We start from the raw sequence: 25,411 nt of genomic DNA, 5'->3' as shown, positions 1-25,411 counted from the left end.
CTCTGGCAACTGGGCTGGATAAATGCTCTGCCCGTATATGCAGGGGATGTAACAGCTCACTCCAAACACTCATCTCCCCCCTTCATCTAACCTTTGGGAAAGTTGTCTATTGCACAGACGCTTGATCCTCTTCCCCAAGACAGAATATTCCTTTGTGGTTTCTCTGCTGCAGCCCTTTCCATGCTGGGAGCAAGTCCAGGCCACAGAGAGCCTTTCGATGGACTCCAGCTGAGGTTTTGACAAGCTCTTGTCTTCATGCCTGGATGAAGGAAACCACCCTGGGACTTCCCCTGGGTCAGACAAGAAGAGGGGAAGAAGGAGAACAAGCACAGCAACACAAAAAAAAGATCCTCACTTCTATACACCTAATACTGCTCTAAAAAAGAAATATTTACACTCCTCGGTTTTAAATACAGATTCCTCGCTGATGTGTGGCGCTCAGTCAGTTATTCACCAAAGTTGTTTACTCAAAGCTTATCAGAGGGATCATAAAATGTCGAATTAACTCAGATGAGTGTGGAGTTCCAAAAACAAACAAAACAAAAACAAAGATAGCTTTCACACTCTCAGGGCTGAAATAACGGTAATGCTTTTGTCTGCACTATTTCACACAAACACTAATTAAAACAATTACCCTTCACACACAAAAGCAGAGCATTGACAACATCTTCACAGATGAACCACCTGGGTTCAACATTCGATCCACACTCATCACTCATCAGCAGACAATGCACACATTTTCAATTTTATGTTCTTGAAGCACCTCTTTTTAGGTTTTGACACGTCTTCTCAAAGAAAGGAAATTAACGAAACATATGTACACTGAGCCAGAAACTATATATTAATTTACACCGCGTTTCAACAATCCTGCTATCAAGAATAAAGTCCTGCGAGAGTAAAATTAAATTCCTGTACGTCTTACATGACTAATGAGGAATGACAGCGTTTGCACGGTGCTTCAAAACAACGCGCAGGCAATAAATCCAGCAGATATGATGAGCAAAAATATCGAATTTTGACCTTTTCCTCTAAAGCATGATCCAAATCAGATGCAAGTGGAGGAGGAAGGCGGAGTGCAGAGCGATGTGAAGTGTTTAACGAGGAGATGAGCTTTCAGTGCACGCTGTGAGTGACGCTGCAGTCCTGGCCGAGGTGGAAAGGTCAGCCCATCATTTGGGAGCCTGGAGGGAGAGAAGTCAAGACCGAGTGAAGCCACAACCAGCTCGCTGCGGGCGAGGCGGACTGAGGCAACGTGCGCATGAATCATTCGCACACATAATACCCTCGCATCACCACGTTCATTATGATACCTGGATATATTAGCCAGCCCCGCAGCAGAGAGAAAAGCAAGCCTGTGATTTCTCACTTCACCTAGTTCTAGAAAGAAAAAGAGTTAAACAACAATTTCCTTGAAGCTCCGCTGCTCAGTGAGGTAGAAAAAAAAAATAAAGACAACGTGTAAACAGAGACCAAAGATCGAGTCGTGCTCATTGGTGACAAAATTCAGCTACCCTGCACATCTTTACTAAACTGTCTGTACAGTATTCTGCTCTCGGCTGATGAGCGTGTCTGCGCAATCAACCAGTAAACATTTCATAATCTTGCATACAAAGCATGCGGCTGAGCAGTACATGCAATAACACTGATTCGACTGCACATGTGACATAACATGTCGAGTGGTTAAAACGTGTCGTAATCACTTTGGTATCCGGGGACTTTCGGGCAAACATGAATCCCTGAATGTGAAGGAACACCAGGCTGACTCACCCTTAAGTGGATGAGCTCTGGTCGGCGAGTCAGAGTTATTACGTCTTGCAAAAATGCAACGCTGTCACATGCTTTGGTAAACAGGGCAGATGTCAGGCTTGATAGAAGCATGTAGTGAGGAGGAACACGTGGCCTCGGGGTATTCTGAGTGTGTGTGTGTGTGTGTGTGTGTGTGTTGCTTGTATTCCTCTGGAGTCATGTCCTTCACTGTTCCTGCATTCACCTGGATATTCTGAGCATTATAGCGCGTGTCAGCAAGAAATCACTGAGGCAGGGAAGGCTTAAAGCAAATACATATTAATTTTCTGAGCACATATATATAAAACAACTCCTCCTCCCCTGACTCAAAGATTGCCCTCATCTCCGCTTCTCTCACTCTGTCATGAACAGTAACACACACACACACACACACACACACACACCCACACACACAGACACACACACCTTTATTCCGAAGACACTTTGCAGAAGCCGAAGGCAATTCCCTCCCGAGCTCAGTCTTTTTCTTTTCCCATTTTCCCTTTAAATGCACAAATGCACCATCTCCTCTTCACTCACCATCTTCAATTTTGACTTCCTCTGCCTTGCCTTCTTTGTTTTGAAGCCACCCCCACACACACCCACCATCCCCTCCCCATCTCCAAACCACCTCAGTGGGTGCCAAGCAGTCACAGCAGTGGCTTGATCCTGGCACTTATGAAAGGAGCTCTTTGATAAGCCTCGGCCAGGAGCAACACAAGGGAAGCAATCAGAGACACAAACTCAACTAGAGATGAGGCATCTACTGTGTTTGCTTGTGTGTTTGTGATGTTGTTTTGTTTCTTTGACCTGTTAAACTTTCCTCTTGAAAAAAAAAAAAAAATCCTTGAAAGTCTTTTTTTTTCTTTTTTTCTTTAACTTCTCCTCTATGTTCTGTGGTTTCCCCTTGTGCACTTCTGAAACTCCTGCCTCCCCGTCTCTCTTTGTAACAAGGGAGAACAACAAAGTGATTAAAAGCGTTTGAGGTGTGTTTGGATGTGGCTGAACACTGGACACGGTGCTACTGAGGTTGTGGTTTCCTGTTCTTGCCTTGTCCTCGCATCCGCTCACTTATTGTTTTTCAAAAGCCTTCTCTCTCATGACAGTCCAGTCAGCTGTGCAGCACGAAACCTCTCTGAACCCCCTTCAATCACAGGACATTATGAGTTACATTCATAAAAATAATCGCTCGTTTTGCAACAAAGGTCTGACTTTTGTGATACTGACCATTTTTACTGGTCATGATGATGATTTTCACTCACAAACACAACTGCTTCGGTACAGGTTTTCAATGTATTGCATCCTCATGCTGCTTATATGTCTGAGTGGCGCTCAGCTACAGCACGTACTTCACCTTCAACTTGCGTTCTACGTAACCAATGCATGAAAGGACAGATTATGGAGCTGTGTACTTCAATAAAAGAGTGTTTTGGTCATTGATTGAGTTTGAGTGAAGAAATTGTTTGAATGGGACTGAAACCAAGGAAAGATGGAGACTAAAAAGATTGTGTCTACTTCCCATGAACAATGATTTTTCTGCAATTGGGTTGGAGGTGGTATAGAGAGGCGAACATTATCGTTATAGTCATACAGTCTTTACATTTAAACACTTACTATGTTTTACTGTACACATTTACTATGTGCGACAGGAATATTAGTGAATCTAAATGGGGCTCTATGTAACAAAATCATAAATCATACTTTTCATTGGTTATAAGTGAGCAGATCGTAACGTGATGTCACGATGAAGCATTTTTTTTGAGGAGGAGCTGGTGGAGACCAAAAATAGAGCTAAAAGTATATGACCATAAACGCAATGCTTTCTTTTACATAAAAAAAGTTCAATCTTTTCTGATTTGAGATGAGGACAGTGAACACATATCTATCTCCTGCATGAAACATAGCGTGATACCTTTTTCAACAACCGAGTGGCCAGAATAAGTGTTGGCAAAGTACAACTGGAGATGTCCTGATGTCTCATTAAACACATCTGTTGGTGTCACACTTACAAATGCGGAAACGACTAAACTGCAGTCGCCCGCGTGCCAGCCGTGTCGCTTCTTACTGTACCGCTCTCTGCTCCACCTCGAGACATGAGAGTCAATAAACATGTGATGTGAACGTGACAGGATGCGTTTAGAGACATGTCAATATGGTATGTAGACACACACAAATTTGAACGTATCTGTGGTTTGCAGAAATATCGACTGCTAACATTGGATCCGGGGTGTTTTTCACCTGTCAGGACGGAGCTTCATCTGTGTGTAAAACATGGGTTTTCCCCACATGGAGCGTCGCCACAGCAAACCAGTAGGATCCGCTGGTGCAGCAAAAAGGTTGAGAATCTCTGTCTGGTTTCCTGCTGAATGTGTTTTCTGGAACCCATCACGCCTGAGGTGAAGCAAACCTCAGACAGGAACTTCATCGCTGCGCCTCTCGTGTGGACGCTGACTGTTGTAAAAGTGTTAAAAAATCTGTCGCCTTCACATTGAGCCATTCAGGGTTTCAAAACATCAGTCCGTTTCATTAAAATACATTTTTCCATGACTGTCATTGACACTGATGTATTCTCTCCCTATCTGCTCCAACAAATCAAGCAAAACAAACCAGCTGATATAAAGCTCAGCTGTCACAGCAGTTAACTCCCTCTCCATGTTGTACCTCTTGCTCCCCTTCTGCCTCTCGATTGCTTGTCTCCCCATCTTCCTCATCTCTCTTTCATCGCTATCGTACTCTGTTTGTCCTCTCGAGTGTGCATTGATCTCAGTGGTTCAGAGATTTAGAGATTTGGGGCATGGTGATCTGACTGGCAGTTACAGCCAGCAGGTGTGGAGAACAAACAATGGCCCCCTAAACAAACCCCAAAACCAATTTAGGGCTTGTGTGCTCCCTCATATAGGCAAACTCCATGTCTATTATGAGGAATAAAACAAAACAGGCAAATATGCATTGCAGGCACACCTGGTGTGCCAGTTATTTGGGTATGTCTCACAAACTCCGCTCAGTGATAAATTAGACAACCAACTGGAGATGCCATAAGTTTGCAACTAAAGTTTAATGATGATGAAGAGAGAGAAACGCAGCGAAATAACTCGTGACATGTCAGGTTTAGTGGTGACAAATAGTCAGGCATCCTGCTCATTGATCCATCTCAATCCGTCACAGGAGCTCGGTCCAGCTCGGGCACAAACAGCCCTATCTGAGCCAGGAATAGTCAACCATGTGACGCGGAAAGCCAAGAGTCGGCACATCTTTATTCCAACCAAGGACTACACCAGCTGATTCCACTGATGAGCACACGTTTAAACAGGAAACTGAGCAGCGAAGAACACCTGCATGGAATTAGAAAACCTGGAGGATCCTCCAAGTTATGATAAACAGCACCAGATATTTCCTTTCAGACACGATTGAGAGAGACTGAATATAACACGTAATTTGGATCTTTGTGACCTTGAACTGCACATTTTGTGTGGTATTGAGCAACCAGCTGTATTGGCTTCAGTTTTGTGATTCAAAGCCAGAGATATGAGTGAAAGAAAAATGCCCGCCTCTGCTGTTTTTACCATTGCCTCTGTGAGGCTGACACTAACACTTTTTTTTTCTTTCTTTTTTTCAAAAACAGCAGTTCATTCTGACACGGACTTGCCATATTCTCCCCATCCAACTTGATTTATTTGTCCATTTTGTGTTCTGAACTGCATTAGACCGAAGAGACCTCTCTGCGAACACAACACGTATTTCGCACGATGACTACATTTGTTTGCCATCTGCAGACATTTGTCATTTGCTTTCTTGCTTTACCATTCATCACTCCAAGGGATGAAAATGTCAGACAAATGACATCACTGCCACGTATGGATTTCTTTCTCCCTACCAGGACCCTTAATTTGATAAACAAACAAACAAAAAAAAAAACAAAAAAACAAAAACATGAAATCAATACCTAAAAAAAGACACCAATAAGAAAAGGTGTCAGTGCATTCAGGTGGAGAAACAGGGGTTATTGACACGGGGGGAAGGCAAAGAGGGGAATACAATAACAACAGCAGAAGTGCATCATTGTCGGTGGCCTCTAACAGAAGGATGGATTGGCTGCTTTTGCCCTGACTAAGTGCTCTGATGTGACGTGCCAACCAAAAGTTTTCAATCAGCTCTCCTACATGTCGGGTTGCATGTATGTTTAATTCGTATAATGCTGTTCAGTCTCTTGGCTCATGCGTTTATTCTTGGCATTAACTTTTGTAATTAGCACCTCTTCTTTTTTTTTTTTTTCATCTGAGAAGCTGCTAGCGTTTCCTGGCAAAGCAGATTTAAGTGTTGTGTCTGTGCACATACTGTATATGCATGAATCTCTGGAACCCACCTCCAGGAAAAGAAAAAGAAAAAAAAATGTCTTTCCACAGCTCCATCTTTATTTTTAGAGGCTGGATGCTGATAAGAGAGAGGAGAAAGCAAAGGGGAGTGAGAAACGGCATCAAAAGTGGGGGGGGAAAAAGGGTGGGAGAGCGAAGGAGAGAGGAAGAAGAGAGGGATGAAAGAGGGGGAGCGAGATGGTCAGGGGGGGTTGTTGCTGGTTCCTCGGTGGGTTCGGAGGAGCGGTAGAAAGAAATGCAGTGTGATGAGAGTCCTTCCTCTGAGTGAGCCGGAGAGAGAGGAGGGGACGTAACCACACCAGCCTCTCGCTCGATGGGGGAGCAAAGGGGGGAGGGAGAGGGGGAGCTCTGCTGCTACTGCCGTATAAAAAGCCAAGCCTGAGAATCCAGCACCACAAACTCACCACACATACACACACACACACACACACACACACACACTCGCACACACACAGATCCAGTGGCTGCTCTGTATCTCTCACCCTCACCCACTCTCATCATTTTCTCTCTCTCTCTCTCTCTCTCTGTCTCTCTCTCTCTCTCTCTCTCTCTCTCCCTCCCTCTGTCTCTCACTCCATTCCTCTGGGCTCTGCATTCTTGTTGCTTCTTCTCACAAGTCAGATTGTGTTTGTAAGTATGCGCTGAATGTCTCCCCGTGTATGCTTGGGCTTCCTCGGGTCTTTATGCATGTGTGAATGACTGGCTACCTACTTCAGTGTGACTGAGCAGAGCAGAGAGGAGTATCAAGTGTATGTGGGTCTCTGTCTCACCCTCACACACTTGCCGGTCCTCTTGCAACTCTTCTCGGGATCTCCGGGTCCCTTTCCTCGGTGACAGGCTCCCCACATCAAGCAGTCACCATTTCTGCCCCCGGGAGACCCACGCTGGCTGCGCAGCCCCTTCCCCGACTCAGCATCGGGAGGAAGACCCTGGTGGCGGCTGCCGTAGGGGTTATGCTGGTCCTGGTGCTGGTGGTCCTCATCCCCGTGCTCGTCAGCTCTGTGGGTACAGATGCCAGCCACTATGAGATGCTGGGCACCTGTCGTATGGTGTGCGACCCCTACCTGAACAAGGGCACCCCAGCCAGCAGCACCAGCTCCACCGGTCTCCAGGCTGAGGCAGAGGCGTTGAGCGACCACAGCAACGTGCTTCCACCTTCCACCTTACTTCAGGGCCCACAGGGGAAGCCTGGCAGGCCAGGCAAGCCGGGACCACCTGGACCGCCAGGTGAACCGGGGCCACCAGGACCAGCGGGGCCTCCTGGTGACAGAGGGGATCAGGGAAGGACTGGGATTTTGGGTCTTGGGGGGAACGGAGCTATCAGCACGGCCACCTACAGCACAGTGCCTCGGGTGGCCTTCTACGCAGGGCTTAAGAACCCCCACGAAGGCTACGAGATCCTCAAGTTTGACGACGTGGTCACCAACCTAGGCAACAACTATGATGGCATTTCGGGCAAGTTCATCTGCAGCATACCGGGCACGTACTTCTTCATCTACCATGTGCTGATGAGAGGAGGGGACGGCACCAGCATGTGGGCAGACCTCTGCAAAAATGGCCAGGTAAGTGCTTTGAAACTTTTTTTCCTGACTCTCCTTACCTGACTCCTCTGGTGCTCACTCTCTTCCTCTCCCCTCTGCTGCTGCCTCCTCTCTGTTAGAAAATAAAAATTAAAAAAAATAAATAATCTACATTGTAAGACGGTGATTTTTCATAATGCCAGAGAATAAAAAAAAAAAGTGACATTGCGACGGAAGCGGGCGCATCTGCCGTGCGCCTCAGAAAAGCCCCAAGCGCACAGCTGTGGCACCCGGCGCGCCTGGAGATAAAGACGTGTTGACTGGTTGCAACCCGCGTCTCCGCTGCGCGTGATGCGTCCTGACACCGCCGCGTCCCGCGATCCAAAGGACGGTCACAGCTCGGGCTGCACCAGGAGTGCGCGCCGATCTTTGTTCCTCCACAGTGTAAAAATTTGGACACCGATCATGTGTTCCTTTTATTTTTCTCACTTAGGATTTAAATGCAGAGGAATTTAATGGCAGTTTGTGCAGGTGCGTGTTTTTTAAAGAAGAAACGCAAAATCTGCTGGAGTTGGAGATGTTTCATGTGGTCGGCACTGAATTCTATTTCATCGCAAAGTGTTAACAGTCGTTCAAGAGTGATTATTTGGCTTTTCGAGTCATGCGTTAGTCTGGCATTTATTGTAATAATAATAACTGAATTATGATTTATGTTAAAAATCCGGTGTGCGCACCTCGTTTCTGTCGCATGCAACTTTTTAGACTGCGTGTGGTTCGGCGGCGCGTCTGCGCTCCGAGCGTAAAGAGAGGAGCAGGAAATATCACAAAAATATCCGCTGACTATATTTTGAACACCTGTTTTTACGAGCCCAGAGGTCTAATGTTGTCTGTCCGCCGCTGCACCCACCCATCCATCCATCCACCCTTCCTCGCAGTAGTGTTAAACGCATTAGGACGTGGACGTGATCTATTCTCGGCTTCCTTGATGCATCGTTTTAATGGGGCTCTAATTTTATTTAGCGCCCCGCAGGGTCTTCTCAGGTCGGTAATGTGTGCCAGTGTAGTTTGCAGCCTTCCGATCAGCCGTCACATCTCTTATCTTCAAAGTGGCTCCCAAATGCGTTTCAATGCGGGTAAAAAAAGAAAGAAAGACAGAAAAAGAAAAAAGAAGATGGATGTTGTTGCAGATATTGTTTTGTCTTTGTTTGCTCAGGGTGCGAATCTGTCTCATGCAGTCTGCTGCGAGCATCATGAACACAGTGAAAAAGGAAGATATATAAATGCAAAGTTATTAAATCTTGTTATTAAAAATGAGCTCATGCTTCCTCCTCCAGAACAAAATGTCAGTGAAAATATATGTATGTTAAAATATGCAACATTTAAATACTTTGAATTCTAAGTGGAGTTAAAATGTGTTATATTATTTAGAAATCATGAGAAAGTTTAGGAGGTGCCGGCACTGCATCCCACACACTGTCTCCACACATGCCTCTCTAACGTTTATCCGCCTGTTCAGGAGCTCAGCTGCACTTTATTTTCTTGACTCCATAATTTAGTGCTCAAAGTAAATTGTACACATCCAGACACAGTGGTGCAAGAAGAGGCAGTGTTGACAGATATTTTTAAGTGTGCATGATAAGTGAGTCACTTTTTTTTTTTTTTTTTTTTTTTTACTTGCTGTACTCTATATCGCTAAGGTCACAGGAAACACATCACTTTGACTCCATTTCACGAACATCTGGAGATTCTGATTCAGCATCATCAGCTTTTTTCCCCCTGCAGTCAGGAGCACAGAGGCGAGATAAATAATGAATATTAGTTGCAATCCATCTAATGTGATCCTTAACTGTCACGGCCCCGGAGGCCTCTGCTGCGAATTACCTCTTCTTTTGGATGACTTTTCGTATCCCGAACTTTAATACTGAACAAACGTCGCGTCAGTTAATAAACACACAGTTAGATCAAGGCAGAAAGCTGTCTGGGGTCTCGCGTGATGAGCGCCGAGATCAAGAAAAGGTGCAGGATGGAGATAAAATAACACTTGGCATCGGTCCCTGCGTGCGCCGCGAACCCGCAGTCTCGCCGAGGCAGCGGCTGGAGGTTAATTCCTTTACCCCTTGCCAAGTTCGTGCCCAGCAAGAAAAAAAAAAAATGGGAGTTACAGCAATCACCTTCTATATATAATGTCTCACTCAACAGTGATGTTTATGGGTGGGCGTAAAAGCATTGATATATAATAGGCGAAGAAGAACATATGTTCCTATAAAACGCCTTCTGTTCCCGCTTCATTGTGCTCCCAAGAGGAGGGTGCGGAGGTACTTAAGTTAGACGCTCACAGTTTGCATCTCCAGAGACCCGGGTAATGTTTATAAAGTGGTAACTGCCTCTCCTGCTCCGTCCTGTGCGCAGCTTATATGGACGTAGCTCCTCTCGCTGTGGTGTTTGTGTGCCTGGTTAATGGAGAAGGCCCCAGAGCCTCAGTCTGGGTAAATGACTGTGAATGGTTATAAATGCTCGGCCAACTTATGCTACATCATTGATGAAGTGCTGAGAGTCGGAACCCGAAGCTCCTGCAGCCACAGTGGTGCTTTCCTCAGCTCATTAAAGCTGCAGAAAGCTACGTTGTGAGCCGGGGCAGGGGCAGGCCAGGGAATTGCGGACAATGCTGGTATTTTATCATCTTTTGGCTTTGGTGAAGCGGCGGGTTTCCAGGCCCTGCAGTGCCGCTTTGCTCCAGCATGTGCTCCTCCCACTCCAGGGGTTCTGTCAAGCTGTGTCTAACATCAGCATCCACGGGTTACTCTGCTCCTTCTCAAATTCCGTCTCTTCTTCCACTTCCCATTTTCGCTTGGCAAACTGGAACACGAGGATCCCAACAACTGTCCCCAGAACTTTGACACTTTTCAAGTCAGACCCAAAAATGAGCTTCCTGGTAAACAAGCAAATAAGAAATCTATTTTCGGCGCGGCGCACTTTATCCGCTTTCCAAGTTCCTCTCCACACACTCTTTTGGCTTCCTCATCGCCTGTTCTTTTTGCTCCCTTGCCAAAATACTCCAACCAATCCGGAACGCTCTCCAATAAATCAATGCTTCGCTATAACCTGTCCTGGACACATCCTGAGAGACGCGGCAGCGACAATGAAGACAAATTCATTGGGCGCAGAAGAAGAGGGGGAGAAAGAAAGAGGACAGAAAAGACATAGTTATTGTGCTATTGTGCCACCGAGTCTATTTAATTGTAATTAAAAAGCTTGAACCAGATCCAGGATGTGTTTGCGCTTCTCCTCTCCATTCCCTTCTTAATATTGTTATTAATCCGCAAAACCGTTTCAGAGTTAATTAAAAGCAATGACTTCAGTGTCAGTCTCTCAAGAGGACCATAGTGAATAATCACTCTGTCTCCTCCTTTAATAAGCCTCAACGTCCTTCGTGCACATGGCTCTTCCCTAGCAATTACCGCTGCAGTCTCCTCCTCGCATACCCACACAGCCACACATGCTTCGCACCCACCCCACCCTCCTAACCCGCCGCCTCAACCCCACCCCGACTGTGCACTGCCCTCCATCTCTCCTCTGTGTCAGGTCTACGGGAGCTCACTTTTTCCGAAGGAGCAGAAAGTTTTCATCTATAGAAAGGAAAAGTTTGTCATCAGCACAACAGAATCCAGATTGCGCTATCACAGAATCGATTTGCGAACACACAATGCCATCAATATACTTCATTGCTCTCAAGCGATGCATCGCGCAATAAAAAAATAGAGTTGGAGCGGACCATCCTTCTCTTGGATTTTGTTCTCGCGCTCACTTCTCTTCAAAGAACTCTTTTTTTTGTACTGAGTTTCAGACGTGTGTCATTTCCCTGTCAAACCATCTCTGACTCCTCCGGGGGGTCCGCAGCTTGTCAACACAAGACTGTTTATCCTTTTCTTGCTCTGCACACAGGTGAAACCCACGCATTGTGTTTAGCATGTGCTATCAATCCCAACATTAAACATAGGCGCTGAGCCATCTGGATGAAGGTACGCTCTCTTTGAATTGGTTATTGACGTATGCTCTAAGGAAAGGTGTGAATAACAAATAAAGAGATTCCAACAGCAGCTTATCACTCAGGATGGGCTGTGGTCTTTATTGATTTTATCACATGGTAAAGGCCGCGTTTATTTTTGGGAGCAATTCTCGTCCAAAAAATGTACAGAAGAACTGTGAGCGACATTTTCGTCCACACAAACACACACACACACACCCACAGATACAGCAATACTTCCACTTGATTGATTTTAACATTCTGGGAATGTTCAGACCTTCTATTCTTCATCGTGGTCTGACTTCAGCACTGAGAGGCCTCTGTGTGTCTGCCTGGTGTAACAGAGAGACTCTGTCTGAAATAGACAGACTGGGTTTGAGAGAGCCACCCTCAGTCTCTCAGCCCCTTCGCCTGCGGTATTGATCCCCTTATGTGTATGTGTCCATGCTTGTGCGTGCATGTGTCTCTTTCCCTTTTCTGACAGACTCCTTTCTTTCTGTGTGATGTATACTGTGGCATTTCTTCTATAATCAGCCGGCTAGGTAGTGGAGGCGGACCTTTGGCCTTGATCTGCTGTGTAATTGGACATTGGATTTGACACTCTGCCGAGTGGAACATTAGAGCTGGCCTAATTAGGTGCGAGGGCTATCAAATGAAGATTGGCCCATGTTGTTAGGAAATACCACACAGATTGGAAATGTCAAGATGACATCGGGCTGTCATCTGCGGCACGGGGAAGAAAATCTATCATTTATTGGTGAAGTTTCAAAACTTGCTCGAAAGCTGCCCACCACTTGTCCGTAATAATTATATTACTTCAAGACATCTGACGCTCAGCTCTTCAAACAGAGAGCCAACGCAGCCCAGGAGTGCACACACTCACAGTAAGTAGCTCATGAAATACAGCTATAATGTCTCGTGTATTGGGAGAGCAAAAACGCGCGGGCTAAAATAGGCTATGGATCGTCTCTTGTGACTGGCTGACTCAAGGATGCTATGGTGTTGACTCACAAGGCTTCTTCATTATAATGAGGGCCATATGGGAGATAGACAAGTGCCCCTGGCCCTCTTATGCAAACATCCCTCTCTCCGTCGCTCCCCATGCCCCTGACATTTAGCCGTCCCCCGAATTCAGTTTGCAGTGATACCAACAATTATCCTGTCCCTCTTCACGGGGAAGCAGCGAGTCAATGGCTCCAAATGACTCACAGTCTGCTGCTGGAGAACTCAGTGCGTTTAACATCTCCCGCCCCCCCCCTCCTTAAAATGAATATCTTTAAGGCATCAACAAACGCCCCAGTAAGAGAGAATGAATTGTATGAAAAATGGATGTCACAGCAAAGCTTACAGTCTGCCTCTCATCCAGCACTTAAACAGAAAACTCACCTTGCCTCCTTTTGAGTGGTACCCTTTTTTTTTATTTAACAAAAAAGGGAAAATTGCTGTGCCGCAGGGCGACTAGGAAGCACGCCGGAAAAATAGGCTCTGGGTGAACAAAGGTTGAAAATTTCGCAGCCTCTCAGATAACGCTGCGAGCGGTGATTGTGGTCTCGGTGCTGGAGGCAGACAGTGCTGTGTGTCTCAGTAATTAACTGAGCGTGATGAGTCAGACACAAGAAAGAAAAGAGTGGCTGGATTGCGGGTCAGAGTTGACGCCTGTTCTTTCCACCACTGTTATCCTCCGACGAACCTCTTTCAGGAGGAGCTGTTTTTTTTTTTCATCCTTTCTGTTGCCCCCTGCTGAACTGCGTTGAGTTATTTTGGCCTCTTGAAGGTTTCCACAGTGTTTGGATCAAGCGGTGAACGTGATAAATGAGCGCCCGACACCACCAGACTCACCTTTAGCATTAATGTAAGCAATTTCATGGGTTTGTGCAGTAAAGCCATTCTAGTTTCAGTGGAGGCTTAGCAGGTACAAAGAGAACAGCTGGTGAAATTAATTCAGGAAGCCTCTTTTCCACTCCCGTCTGACAGATGGCAAATCTCCTGTTACCATTTCATTCCTCTTATCATGTTTTCATTTACGTTCCTCCGACAAATAAACCTGCAACACATGGGAGACTCGGCGCTTTTCTGACACTAACCGTTCTCTCGCAACCCCCTCGTAGTTTCCTGCTCTCATTATTTCGGCCTGGTATGTGTGTGTGCGGGCACGAAAAGAAAAAGCGCGCGGATGTATGTGCGTGTCTCGCCTCCGTTCTCTGTGTGTCCGCATGCGTGTCACAGTGAAATGTTGGACGAGGCTCAATGGCGGTGGCAAGCCGTCTAAGCTGCTATTAAGCATGCAGTTCACGGCTGGAATGTTCAAACACAATTAGACACCAGTACACTTTGATTTGAAGAGGACCAATAGACTCGTTGATCCAAAATGGAGGCTCAACATCAAGTCAACAAATCCCCTGTCAGAGGAGCCACGATCATGTCCTTGTCACAGTGACAAAGCCTCTTGTAGGAAAACTCTCCCAGTGGGACCTTACAGGCTCCTCCTGCACTGGGAACAACAGAAAAAACTTCACACGTTTCATGAAAAGCATTCTAATAAAGGTTTATGCGACACAATCCACTCAGCTGAGACATACAGCCTGTAAATGAAATTAATATCAAATGCCTTTTCAGTAGCGACTGACTGGAATGCCACTTCACTGAGGAGCAGTATTTCAAAAAGCACTGTAAATTCATCTCTTCTCTTCACATAAACACCGGCATTATTGATGACTGTGATATCCACACCCACAGCTGTAAAGTGCACAAGCTACAGTCTGGGAATCCAGGCACACATTATGAATTAAGCAAACAGCCTTGAATTATCCGTGGCTCCACTCAGAATGTTATTCAATCAAAGCCATCACGTTGACGATGTGACTGATGCAAACACGCACGAGCAGCCACAAGGAAGACAACATCGCACGACACCTCATTTACCATCGCCGCAGCCGGCGCTTACACCCTCATGCTTTGTTTGTCTTGTCAATGTTCCTCTACATATTCCGCGTCAAGGTCACGCACTGCCAGTCGGCTGTTTGTCCCGCTCATCCCTCGCTTTACATCTGCCATACCCTGCATCCGAAACCTCTGGCTCATATCCCTAACAAGTTCCTTGTGTGCACTGGAGACAAAAAAAAAAGAAGAAAAAATAGCTCCGATAGTTGCTCCCTGATCATTATTTCAAAAACAGTGAGAGGTTTTATTCATGCGTGCTTATCATTGAAAGTAAACGAAGGAGGCCTAGACTGCAGGCAGTTAGTCTCAGAAGGGGATAAAAACCATTAGAGCAAAGAAACAAAACAAAACAAAAATACCACTGTGGAAGAACTGGAAGGATTTCAGGGATTTCAAGTCTGCTTTCACCAGGGCTTTCCTTATTCTGTCTCTGTTTAAAGAAAATGTTATATTTGTGTTGCCTCCCTCCCCCTCCAAAACAACATCAATCGTGCACTTGCAGATGTTCTAAATTTAGCTCCTTATAGAGCAGACGAAGAGAATAATTTAAGCTATATCACACATCTGTGACATTTCCTGGGGTTGCGTGTGAACACCTGAAAGGCAAATATTTTGATAAAGTTTCATTAAAAATTCCAACTAATAATCCTCCCGAGCTGTCATCACCCGCTGCCTCACCAAACCCAAAGCGGTAACCCTCTAATAGGATGGTGTTGACTTTGCACGCTTGGGGCACATCATATCATATTAATATGCACTGGACGCCGGCACCTCAGAATCAGAACAGGAGGCTTTGTTTGCACACCGATATGAGCTGTGCAAGATTTAATCAGCAGGACAAACAGTAAAAAAACATGTACAATATTCCATATATTACTCCTGCATCTTAAGACCTCTCTACAGAATTTCATTAACAGGATTAGCCTCTATAGCACTTGCACACTTCACACCAATGTGACTTTATCGGTCCCTGGTATGTTGTTAAAGATGGCCTCCAAGCCTTCCCCTTTTTTAAACATGAAGAAGGTGATGTGGAAGACATAGCAGAGTTTGCCCCGCTTTCTGTGCAAATATTTCTTTAATTAAGTCTTGTGCCCATGCTTGATGTTCTTTCAAATCCTTCAGTCTCAATCTAAACGACTTGTTTTTCCAGCGTCTCATTCATTCCACCTTCCTATTACAAAATTGAGGTTTATTTAAAAATCCCTGACAATAATGCTGTTAAAAAAGGCTGATGACTTGTCAACCCCGCTCCGCTCTGCTCTATTATTCAACACATCGAGCTGAGGGCGATGCAAAGAACAATCGTCTCTTTGAAAATCATTCAGAGAATTGAACGTCTGATGGTTCGCTAGAGGACTCCAGAAGAAATCCAACAGAATATTGGCCTAAAAGCGCAAAGAGAGCACAGTTAGCTGCAAGTGATTAAAACATTTATTTATTTTTTTTATTTTGGTAGAACTTTGGGGAAAATGTTTTGCAGTCCACACTGGCCTTCTGTATTTAATGTTGAATCAGAGAAAACCATAAATTAACTGAATAGTTCCTCTTACCGAGCAGCACAGAGAAACAGCACGGTGGCTGCACTTAACATGGTTGATTTCTTGTGCGCCTTAGATGAAGTGGCGAGAAGAGATCTGTAATTCCATGTTAAGAAGCTCGGTTTGGTCAGGTTCAAAATGAGGTGTCGCAGACACGGCACCTTTCCACTTAAATGCTTTCTACAGTAGTTCTGATTCCAATCAAAGGCTTTCAATTGTGTGTACCATTTACAGATTGAAAACAAAAACATTTAAAGAGCGATTTGCTGAACATGACTGTTTCTCTACCCTGTCATGTTCTGTGATAGTGATCCAAGCTACTGCATATCCAGTTTCAAAAACTTAGCTATTTTAATCAGACTTCGCACGCCTCTGCACAACCTCTGCACACTTTTATGTTTCCAACAGCAGATTGTTAAAGAACATCCGAAGGTGTGCTGAGGGTTGAGCACAATCAGTGCTAGCTACTGTGGCTGAACAGATAATAGGAAGAACATCCTTCAACACAACTTAGCGTCGATAACAGAATCAAAAGGAAAAGACACAGTACTAATCACAATGACTGACACGAGAGGAGTCACATCTGGGAAGTGATGAGCAGAAACACAAATAAATGATGTAAGTTGTGCCAGTGAATATATCCTTGATTTTAACATGTCAAGAGAACCTCTTCCACGTCCCCTGTTAGCGTTGGCAACAGTTCTTTGCTCTCTGTGCAGGGGATCTCTGTCAGTATCTGGCCTCTCCTCACATTTGTCAATAAGCCTGTAGTGTGCACTCCTTAAATAGGCCGACTAATTATTGGGCATCGGTCTATGCCGCCTGTTGGGCCAGCTTGTCGACACCCGCATGAAAAGTCCCGATTTAAAGCTGTGTGGACAAACACGGAGCTGAGGCAAGGGCCAGGGCGTACTTTGGAGACCCGATAATGAGCCACAAGAAAACACTTCAAATCCACGTAAATATATTGATTTTGATTCAACCCTGCTGACCGGACTAAGTGACTAATTGGCTTATTTAACCAGTCGCTACTTTAAAGGACGTACAGTACAGTCCCTTTTCATCTGAGGAGAAAAAAATAATGATCTTTTTGTTCAATTGTGTTTTATTGAAGATACTACTGACATGGTTCTCCTTGTTAGTAAATGTTTAATAGCACTGAGATGCTGTGAAGATGGCACAGTTTTGCTCCACAGCCCAGCCTGCACATTATAATGAAACAATGCCCATTAGATTAAAGTACCAACCTTTAGTTTAAACTTAGCCTCCATAGGGTGGACAGTCATGGAATTATGAGTGCAGTGCAGCAGATTTATGCTTGAGCTGAAAGTTTCCAATGGCGTGCTAAAAAAAAAAAAAACCCTCTTGCTTAAGCAGGTTCTGCATAATCCTATTCTCACTTGTGATCGGATCAAATCAACTTAAACTGACAGCACCTGCCTTGCCTTTCTCATACATAAAGCCAGCATAAATGAAGGTTGAGTCAAGAAAAGCCAAAAGAAGATCAAACTTTCAGGGAGACAAGCGTCCTCATTTATAAAACAGACTTACGATCAAGAAAACAACATATAAGTTGTCTCTAAGCAAATGTCTAGATTTGACTAAGTTGATTTTCATGCTGGTTATGTACACATTTTGTGCCCGAGTCTGTGGCGTAACTTACCTTTATGAAAAATATGCAGCAGCAACACACTCCCGCGCTGCATGTTCGTCTTCGTCAACTCACTGTACAATATGTGTTGCGTGGCTGAAGCCTCCTCCACCATCGCCACCTTCTCGTCTCCCAAAAAGTTTGAATTTCTCTTTTGGTCCATCTCTAATCCCGACTAAACCGCCATCTGTGCTGGTATTATATAGATCAATCTAAGCTGATTTGAGATTTATAGATCACCCGTGTGTACGTTACAAATTGGATTCTAATTAAGCAAAGTTGAAAGTCACAAGTTTTCATGCTAGGCATCTTTTATGAAACAAAAGGTAAGAAATGATCTTAAGACTTTGTTCAAACATGAATCAATAAACTGTTTTTGCCTTCAGTCTGCTCTTCAATAATTGATGTACAGGCTAAGTTGGGCTTACATCAAGTAACTTAACGGCAGCATAATCTACAAAGGTCGATACTGTTCTCCCGACACCTTTGTGTTGTTGGTGAGAAGTGACAGGAAACAGGGAAAGAGAGAGAGAGAGAGGGGATGACATGCAGCTAAGGGACACAGGTCGGGATTGAACCTTGGACCACTGCGGCACAAAACACAGCGTCTACACACGGCACCTTCTCTTCCAGCTGAGCTACTGAGGCACTCCTTCCTCCAGCTTTAAGCTTATAGTCATTGTTTAAAGGGGAACTGCACCAATTTTACACATCAAAGTGTAGTTCCACATCTTCGGGACTACAGCACAGACTGTTCATATCTGATAAAAGTTGCATGAGGTCTTTTGTGGCTCCAGAGGGAGCTGCACAAAAATGAGGTTAGTGGACCTCTGCCGCCCACTCCTCATGTCGGATCATTGCTTGAGGCTATGTTGTACTGCTACCAGCATAACACAGCCAAATCTCTGACCGATCAGTTGCTGGTTGCATTGTGGGTAATGTAGGCGCTGGGTTGAAATGGTCAAAAAAATATGTTATCTCTGGTTCTGCTGCATCAATCTTTATGTTGAAGGAGTGCAATAGTTTTCTTTTTCTTTTACCTTCTAGATTTAATGTGCTGGAATGAAGACAGAACAAACTTGAACTTGCCCTCCAAATACTTAACAGACTGCTTTGTACAGAAGTTTTTTGGACGACTACATTTAATTAGGCCTGGTTGGCTCATTAGACAAAGGCACACATTGTATGCTGGCAACATCCGGCCGGATGACCTTCACTGCGTGTCCAGGCCGATTTCTCCGAACTTTCGACTCACTCTGCTTTTGATTCCACTCCTATTGTATCTGCCTCGGAGAGACTTCCAGAGAGAGCAGTTACACATCTTAAAAATTACAACTTTAAACACAGATTTTTTTTTTTTTCACAGTCATTCCGCCTCATAATATGCACAATTAGTCTTCCCAGAGACACACACACACACACACACAGACTCACACACACACACACACACACACACACACACACACACACACACACACACACACACACACACACACACACACACACACACACACACACACACACACACACACACATGGGTTGAAAACACTGCTATTGTTTCAGCGCCCATTTGGCAATGCAGCTTCTCTTTCCTCCCCCGAGAGAGAGAGCATGTTTGTGGTGGAGGTCTTAATTAGGCAGGACAGGTTATTTAGAAATGGTTCCAAATGTCCTATAGCCAGACTGGCAGAGCATGCACACACACACACACACACACACACACACACACACACACACACACGGTCAGGCAAACATAGATATAAAAATTCTCATTTCAATCCTCCTTGTCACTCTTCAGTATGAGTTATCAAATATTTCTGCTCATATTCAGCGGCTGTCCTCAATGTTTTTTTCCATTTGATTGTATTTCCTCCACAATGAGAAGCCCTCAGAGCCGGCCCTGTTGTGGATTTCTGAGTCTTTCCCTTTTTCTCTGGACCTTTTGTTCCAAGGTTGAATGTTAGGTCTTCTGTGAATGACCACCGGCATGATTGAAATCATAAATCTGTTTGACAGAAAGGCCCGAGGTGACTGACCCCCTGACTGCTCCTGTAGATTTAATATCAATATGAAGAACTATTTGTGCCACCGTTGTGCCCGGTAATTCATTTAAATTCAAAATAAAAAAGTTTGTGGGATTAAGTAGTTCAAAAAATATACTTTTTATTTTGATATTCCCAAACTGATACATTCTCCTTCTGTGAAACCCACTTAGTTATTCTCTTGTGCAGCAGCACCATGATTTCTCAGGCTGGTCGCAATTTTTCAGGCTCTTTTTGGTTCTTCCCCTCATTACCTCTGCCAAGAAGTAAGACAAAGTTTTTATGTTTTGTTTTTATCAATTTGGGTCTCATCTGTTTCTGCGCGAGTTAATTAGCGGAATTTCTCAGCACACATCAATAAAGAGGCTGAACTTAAGGCCATGGAAGAAGAAAAATGTTACTTTTGGCTTTGGCGGATGATAACCAGGTGCTGATCCTTTAAAGTGTAATCAAAAAAACAAACATTTTCTAGCAGTGAAATAACAAATGCAGGATTGTGCAGCCTTGGAGGAGATCTGTGAGAGTGTTTTCAAGCTCTGTTTTAGCTTGTGTGTTTTTAAGCCGCCCCTCCTGATTACCCAGTCATCTCTGATTGGTCGGCTCACACACGCCTGAGCCAGCACCCCTAACACCAACAGAGTAGCTGTGCAAATTATTTCTTAGGCGCCAAATCAGCCACTCAGCCTACATTATGCAAATGAACGACACTGTGATGTCATGACGTCACGGTGTTAAAGGTGAGACTACCGACGAGGCGTTTCAGGAGCAGTGTTTTCTGTGGGAAAGAGGAGCTTCTGTTGGTACGGACTGATCCATTCAACTTTCAAGATCTTTTACATGCACAAGACCTGATATAAAGCACTGAATGGAAGGGAAAAAGTACAATAGGTCTCAATAGGATGGAAAAGTTGGGAAGAGATCCAATCAGAACCGAACTCAAAAATGACAAAATTAGATAGTGCTGACACCTGAGAAGTTGCCAGTTAACTTCTGCTTGCTAGATTTCTCATAAAATGTCAATGTTTGGGGGAAAGAGAACAGACGAATAGTATGTTTATATGATTCAGTTAAACCTGTGTCTAACAGCTTAATAGATTTTTCTTCCAGGACTATATAAAACAACCAAATAATGGTTTACATTGAAACTAAAATCGTACAATGTTTAGTCAATGACAACGAGACTAAGACAAAAGAGAAATAATTCAGATGGCCAAAGTGTGAGTAAAACTAAACGACATTACAACTAAATGAACATTACTATCAAAATGAGAACTTGTCCTGATATGTTGTGTAGCTAACCAGCCTGCCTGTTCTCCTACGTGTTCGTCTGTCCCTGTTCTTGCAGGTTCGTGCCAGCGCCATTGCCCAAGACGCTGACCAGAACTACGACTACGCCTCCAACAGCGTCATCCTCCATCTGGACGCAGGGGACGAGGTTTACATCAAACTGGACGGAGGCAAAGCCCATGGAGGCAACAACAACAAGTACAGCACCTTCTCTGGCTTCATCCTCTACGCAGACTGAGAAAACAGACAGACACAGAGACAGTCAGACAGGAAGCGATTGAGAGAAAGAGTTGTACGACACAGGGGGGTGGGGGGTGTGTGTGTTAAAAAAGCCGGAATGCTTTCTAGTTTTCCTAATTCTCTCCATCATCATGGACACCTCTGCTTCGTATCCATCAGACGAGACATCCGGGCTCTGTAGCCGAGCCTGGGTGCACATCTCCCTAGGACACACTGAGAGGGGCCGAGTGGGAGGCATGGGAGGAGCGGGACGTGGGGAAGTGTTGATTTTCTGCGCTCCTCACCATGATGCCGACATGTCAGGAGCTCCTCGCTTTCAGTGTCCCTCCTCTTCAGCCCTGCTCCATTGCACAGAAATATCAGCGACAAAAACGAAAAAACCCTGCAGAAGCGGACGATCTCACCTCCTCTCTCCACAGCGGCAACAGCCAGCTGTGCTGTCAGTGGACTCAATTGACTGAAACTCGTAGTGTTGTTCCGTGCAATTTTTCCTTAGATTGTGTTTTTATTTTGTAGACATGCATAATATTCTACACAAATGAGATTTAAAAAAAAAAAAAGAAGAAGAAGAAGAATATATTTGTCCCTTGTGAAGATATTCTGTTTGACTGAGAACAGATTTGTTGAGATGTTATATGTGATGCAGCTCAGAGATCTAACAGCTGGAAAAGAAAATCTTTAAATTAAGACTGTCAGTGTTTCTTGGCAGTGGATGTTTTTCTTCATCGCTGGGTACAGCAAGGTAACTATATATTGTTCATGTGGAGAATAACATTCTGCACCTGTACCTTCCACTGTATCTGAATAAGGAAACATCTCATTATCGACAGTATCCTCTCCTCAAACCACCTCACGCTATCTCGCACACACACAAACACAATGTCCTGCTGCTGTTTGGATTAAAAAGTAGAGTTCAAATCGTCTCTTCGATGTTCTAGTTTTATGTAGATGCTCTACTCGGCACAAACAGCCGTGTGATCAAGCAAAGTCTTCAGATTCTGAGGTAACCCAGTTGAAGAGCGTGCGCGTTCTTTTCTTCTCCGGTGCCGTGCCGACCTCCGAGCCGTCTCGCACGGCAAAAAAAAAAAAATGTTTTCAGAGGCGGAGGGAGAGAAAGTTACAAAGACAGAAAGCAGAGAGTGAGACGGTGGGTAGGTAGAGACGGGAGGGGGGGTTCAGGCACAATAAGAGTGAGTGGGCAATTTTTCTGTTTCAATGTCTCTCAGCTTCACTGGATGTCATCCATTCATTAGCTGCATATTCACTGACACACAGGCATTATAGTAATATTTACTCAACATGGCGGCCTGACAGCTTGCTTGAGAATGAAATTGATTGGGTGACTGACTTGGTCTGTTACGATTGCACGTTTGTGTGTGTGTGTGTGTGTGTGTGTGTGTGTGTGTGTGTGTGTGTGTTTGTGCGTGCGAGTACGTATGTGTCTGTGCATCTTAGCATGTGCCGTGCCATAGCGACATCGTTATTTTTCCAAGAGTTATTCTGTGCTACAGCCAATGACAGATATTTTGCTCAGCAGCCAATGAGATTGTGCTCTGTAGGGTGGGGAGCCTCTATAGATATATACGACGAGGAGAACAAACAGCTTGTAAATGAAATCTATGACATGTTTGTCTATCTTATCTTTTGGAATTGTTGAATACATTTAAATAATAAATGGGATTTTTTGAGCGACTTGTCTCACGAGAATTCTTGTATCCCAAAAAGTGCTAATTAGAGAAAATGATCTGTAAAGGATCTCATTTGCTCTGTGAGACTAACTAACTAACGAACAGCGCAAAACAGCATGACTGGAGATGTGTGTTTCTTGTTGTGTTCAAACTCAGAGTTTTAACAATGGCCTGTCAGTGAAAACATTAAAAAAAGATCCTATCAGCAAGTCCCTCATCTCTCTTTTTCTCTCCAAAAAGTGAAGTATATTTAGGGTGATGGGTGTCGAGGGAATGTTTACTGTGTTTATTCTCCCTCCGTCCCCTCCTAAAGTGATCCTGTGAGCTTCCCTCCATCTGTAAAGGTGCGCTCGGAGATAAAGACCCTCCAACTTTAGCAGCATCCACCAGTGGAATAAAACGCAGTACTTGAATGCTGATGAGTCCTCAAGGAAATTCAGCCGTATTCCTCAATCGGCAATCACGGCATCTCTTTCACAGATTCTCATCAACAGAGGCATAGATATACCCGGCAAGGAAGTTCGGACGGAGGAGAGAGGACAGGGGGAGGAGAGATTGAGCGAGAAAGAAGGGGAGCGGTATGTGGTTTGACAAAGACAGATGGAGACACGAGAGAAAGAGTAGGCCACAGAGAGAAGTAATGGGGAATGGATAGATAGGGAGGGAAAGGGAGAGGGTAAAGAGAAATATAAGGAAGACAGACAGAGGGAGAGGGGGGCCGCTACCGATTTGGGGCGGAGAGGGAGGAGGGCTGGATTGTTTTCAGGGTAGAGTGATTCCCTGTCGGGGCTGTGTGAGGTGTCAGGAGAGATTAGCTGGCGTGAAGCTGGAGGAGAGAGCTTGAGATAGCTTGGATTGGACAAGTGTCAAGGAGTGGACATTCCTCAGACCTGGCAGGAATGGGATGTGACACTGGCTGCTATGTTGGTCTGCAACTACTCCACGCTTAAGGGAGCCAGTCACCCCTCTCTGTATCATTTTATTTATTTCCCTGCAGTAAAAATTGAATAAATAAATAAAAAATCAAGCTAATGCGCCGAGAGGTATCCGAGCCGTGTTTAATGGCACTTACATCTGTAAATTGTCTCCGCAGTGACTTTTAAAGACGTTATTACAATCACTGACTGGAAGCATCTAGCACCTGCGTTTTAGTGTTTGACACCAGGTTAGATTCTGTTTGAAATGTTCCGTTTTACAAAAAAAAAAAAAAGGAAGTGGATGTCCTTCAGCACAAATGGACGTACAGCTGTCAGAGTTTTCTTGTAAACACAGATAGTGAAAGAAGTAAAGGGGCAAAAGGAAATTGATTTCCTGGTTCATCTTTTGACTAAAAAAAGGATCCGCTTTACAAAAGGGAGCAACGCACTTTCACAGTTCAACTCTTAGAAGAAAGAATAATAAAGCAGTTTGGGTCAAAAGTGTAAAGGACACACTAGATAGAAGGTGTAAAGAGATCTCTACAGGACCAGATGATGACCCTGTTTATTAGTTGACGCTCCTTTTTCGTGCGGTACGACCTCCTTACTGTCAAAACAAACTCACAATGGATGCAAACGGGGAGAAGAAAAATATAACACGACTTAACGTGAAGAAATAAAGAACTGATAATGATCAGGATGACACACCAGACAATGTGCTGCTTTGCAACTTTCGAAGAGGCCGGGCTGTTCCAGAAAAGATTTCACTCATAACAAATTCCTGCAATGGAAGGAGAGAAACCGTCTCACTAAGCTGGGGCGAACCATTTACTTGTCTTTAACCTTCAGCTGTCAATCAAACCGTATGCCCAAATACTTTCTAAATCTGTTTGTGCGTTTGATTGCTCGACAGCTCATTAACAGTTTCACAGTCTTTTCAAACGTTTTTATCTTGTGGATACACCTGGCAGATGTTGACTTGATTGCACATTTGCTCAGCTCCTCTCAAGAAAGGAGCAACCGTGGTGACTCCATAGTTAGTCGTGTCACCTGCATGTTGTCATGAGAGGAGACGAGACCAGGTGTGTGTCTCACGCTGCTAAAACAAGATGCACCCAGTTTGCAAGCAAACGGTGCTTGCAGACTGAGCCCATGCGGGAGGATCCTATATATAAAGACGCGTTGCACAAAGTGGTAAATCTTGCCCCCCGTCCTTGATTGTGAACATCTGAGCCTTTTGATGATGATCACGATACTATCACCTGTTACCAATTAACCTGTTTGCCTGTGGAAAGTTCCACACAGGTGTTTGGGGTAGTTGACGGGGTAAAACATTAAACATATTGCCGTTGTACTGTTTTTAATTGGGTATATGTCAAAAGGCTACGCAAATTATCACGTGC

At 44.6% G+C, this 25,411-nt stretch overlaps 1 protein-coding gene and 1 long non-coding RNA gene across 2 annotated transcripts; one reads left to right on the top strand and one right to left on the bottom strand.

Annotated features, from left to right (window-relative positions):
- Positions 1–326: 326 nt before the first annotated feature.
- On the bottom strand, positions 327–7,779 carry LOC119013847. Its single transcript, XR_005072841.1, has 3 exons — positions 7,759–7,779; positions 1,311–1,377; positions 327–1,181 (listed from the first exon to the last, which is right to left on the bottom strand). It is a non-coding gene; the product is annotated as an uncharacterized LOC119013847 (long non-coding RNA).
- On the top strand, positions 6,480–23,094 carry LOC119013844 (C1q-related factor). Its single transcript, XM_037088728.1, has 2 exons — positions 6,480–7,720; positions 21,222–23,094. Exons 1-2 carry the CDS (start codon positions 7,112–7,114, stop codon positions 21,399–21,401), a joined length of 789 nt encoding a protein of 262 aa, XP_036944623.1. The 5' UTR covers positions 6,480–7,111; the 3' UTR covers positions 21,402–23,094.
- Positions 23,095–25,411: the final 2,317 nt, after the last annotated feature.

This window comes from Acanthopagrus latus, chromosome 23 (assembly GCF_904848185.1).
Source record: "Acanthopagrus latus isolate v.2019 chromosome 23, fAcaLat1.1, whole genome shotgun sequence".
NCBI lineage: Eukaryota > Metazoa > Chordata > Actinopteri > Spariformes > Sparidae > Acanthopagrus > Acanthopagrus latus.
Note: the sequence above shows the minus strand (reverse complement) of the source record. Positions and strands in the feature narration are given on the sequence as shown.

Coding starts and splice junctions, on each gene's coding strand:
- LOC119013844 (XM_037088728.1), top strand. CDS start 7,112: ATGCTGGTCCTGGTGCTGGTGGTCCTCATCCCCGTGCTCGTCAGCTCT. Junction 7,721..21,221: donor ACCTCTGCAAAAATGGCCAG/GTAAGTGCTTTG, acceptor CTGTTCTTGCAG/GTTCGTGCCAGCGCCATTGC.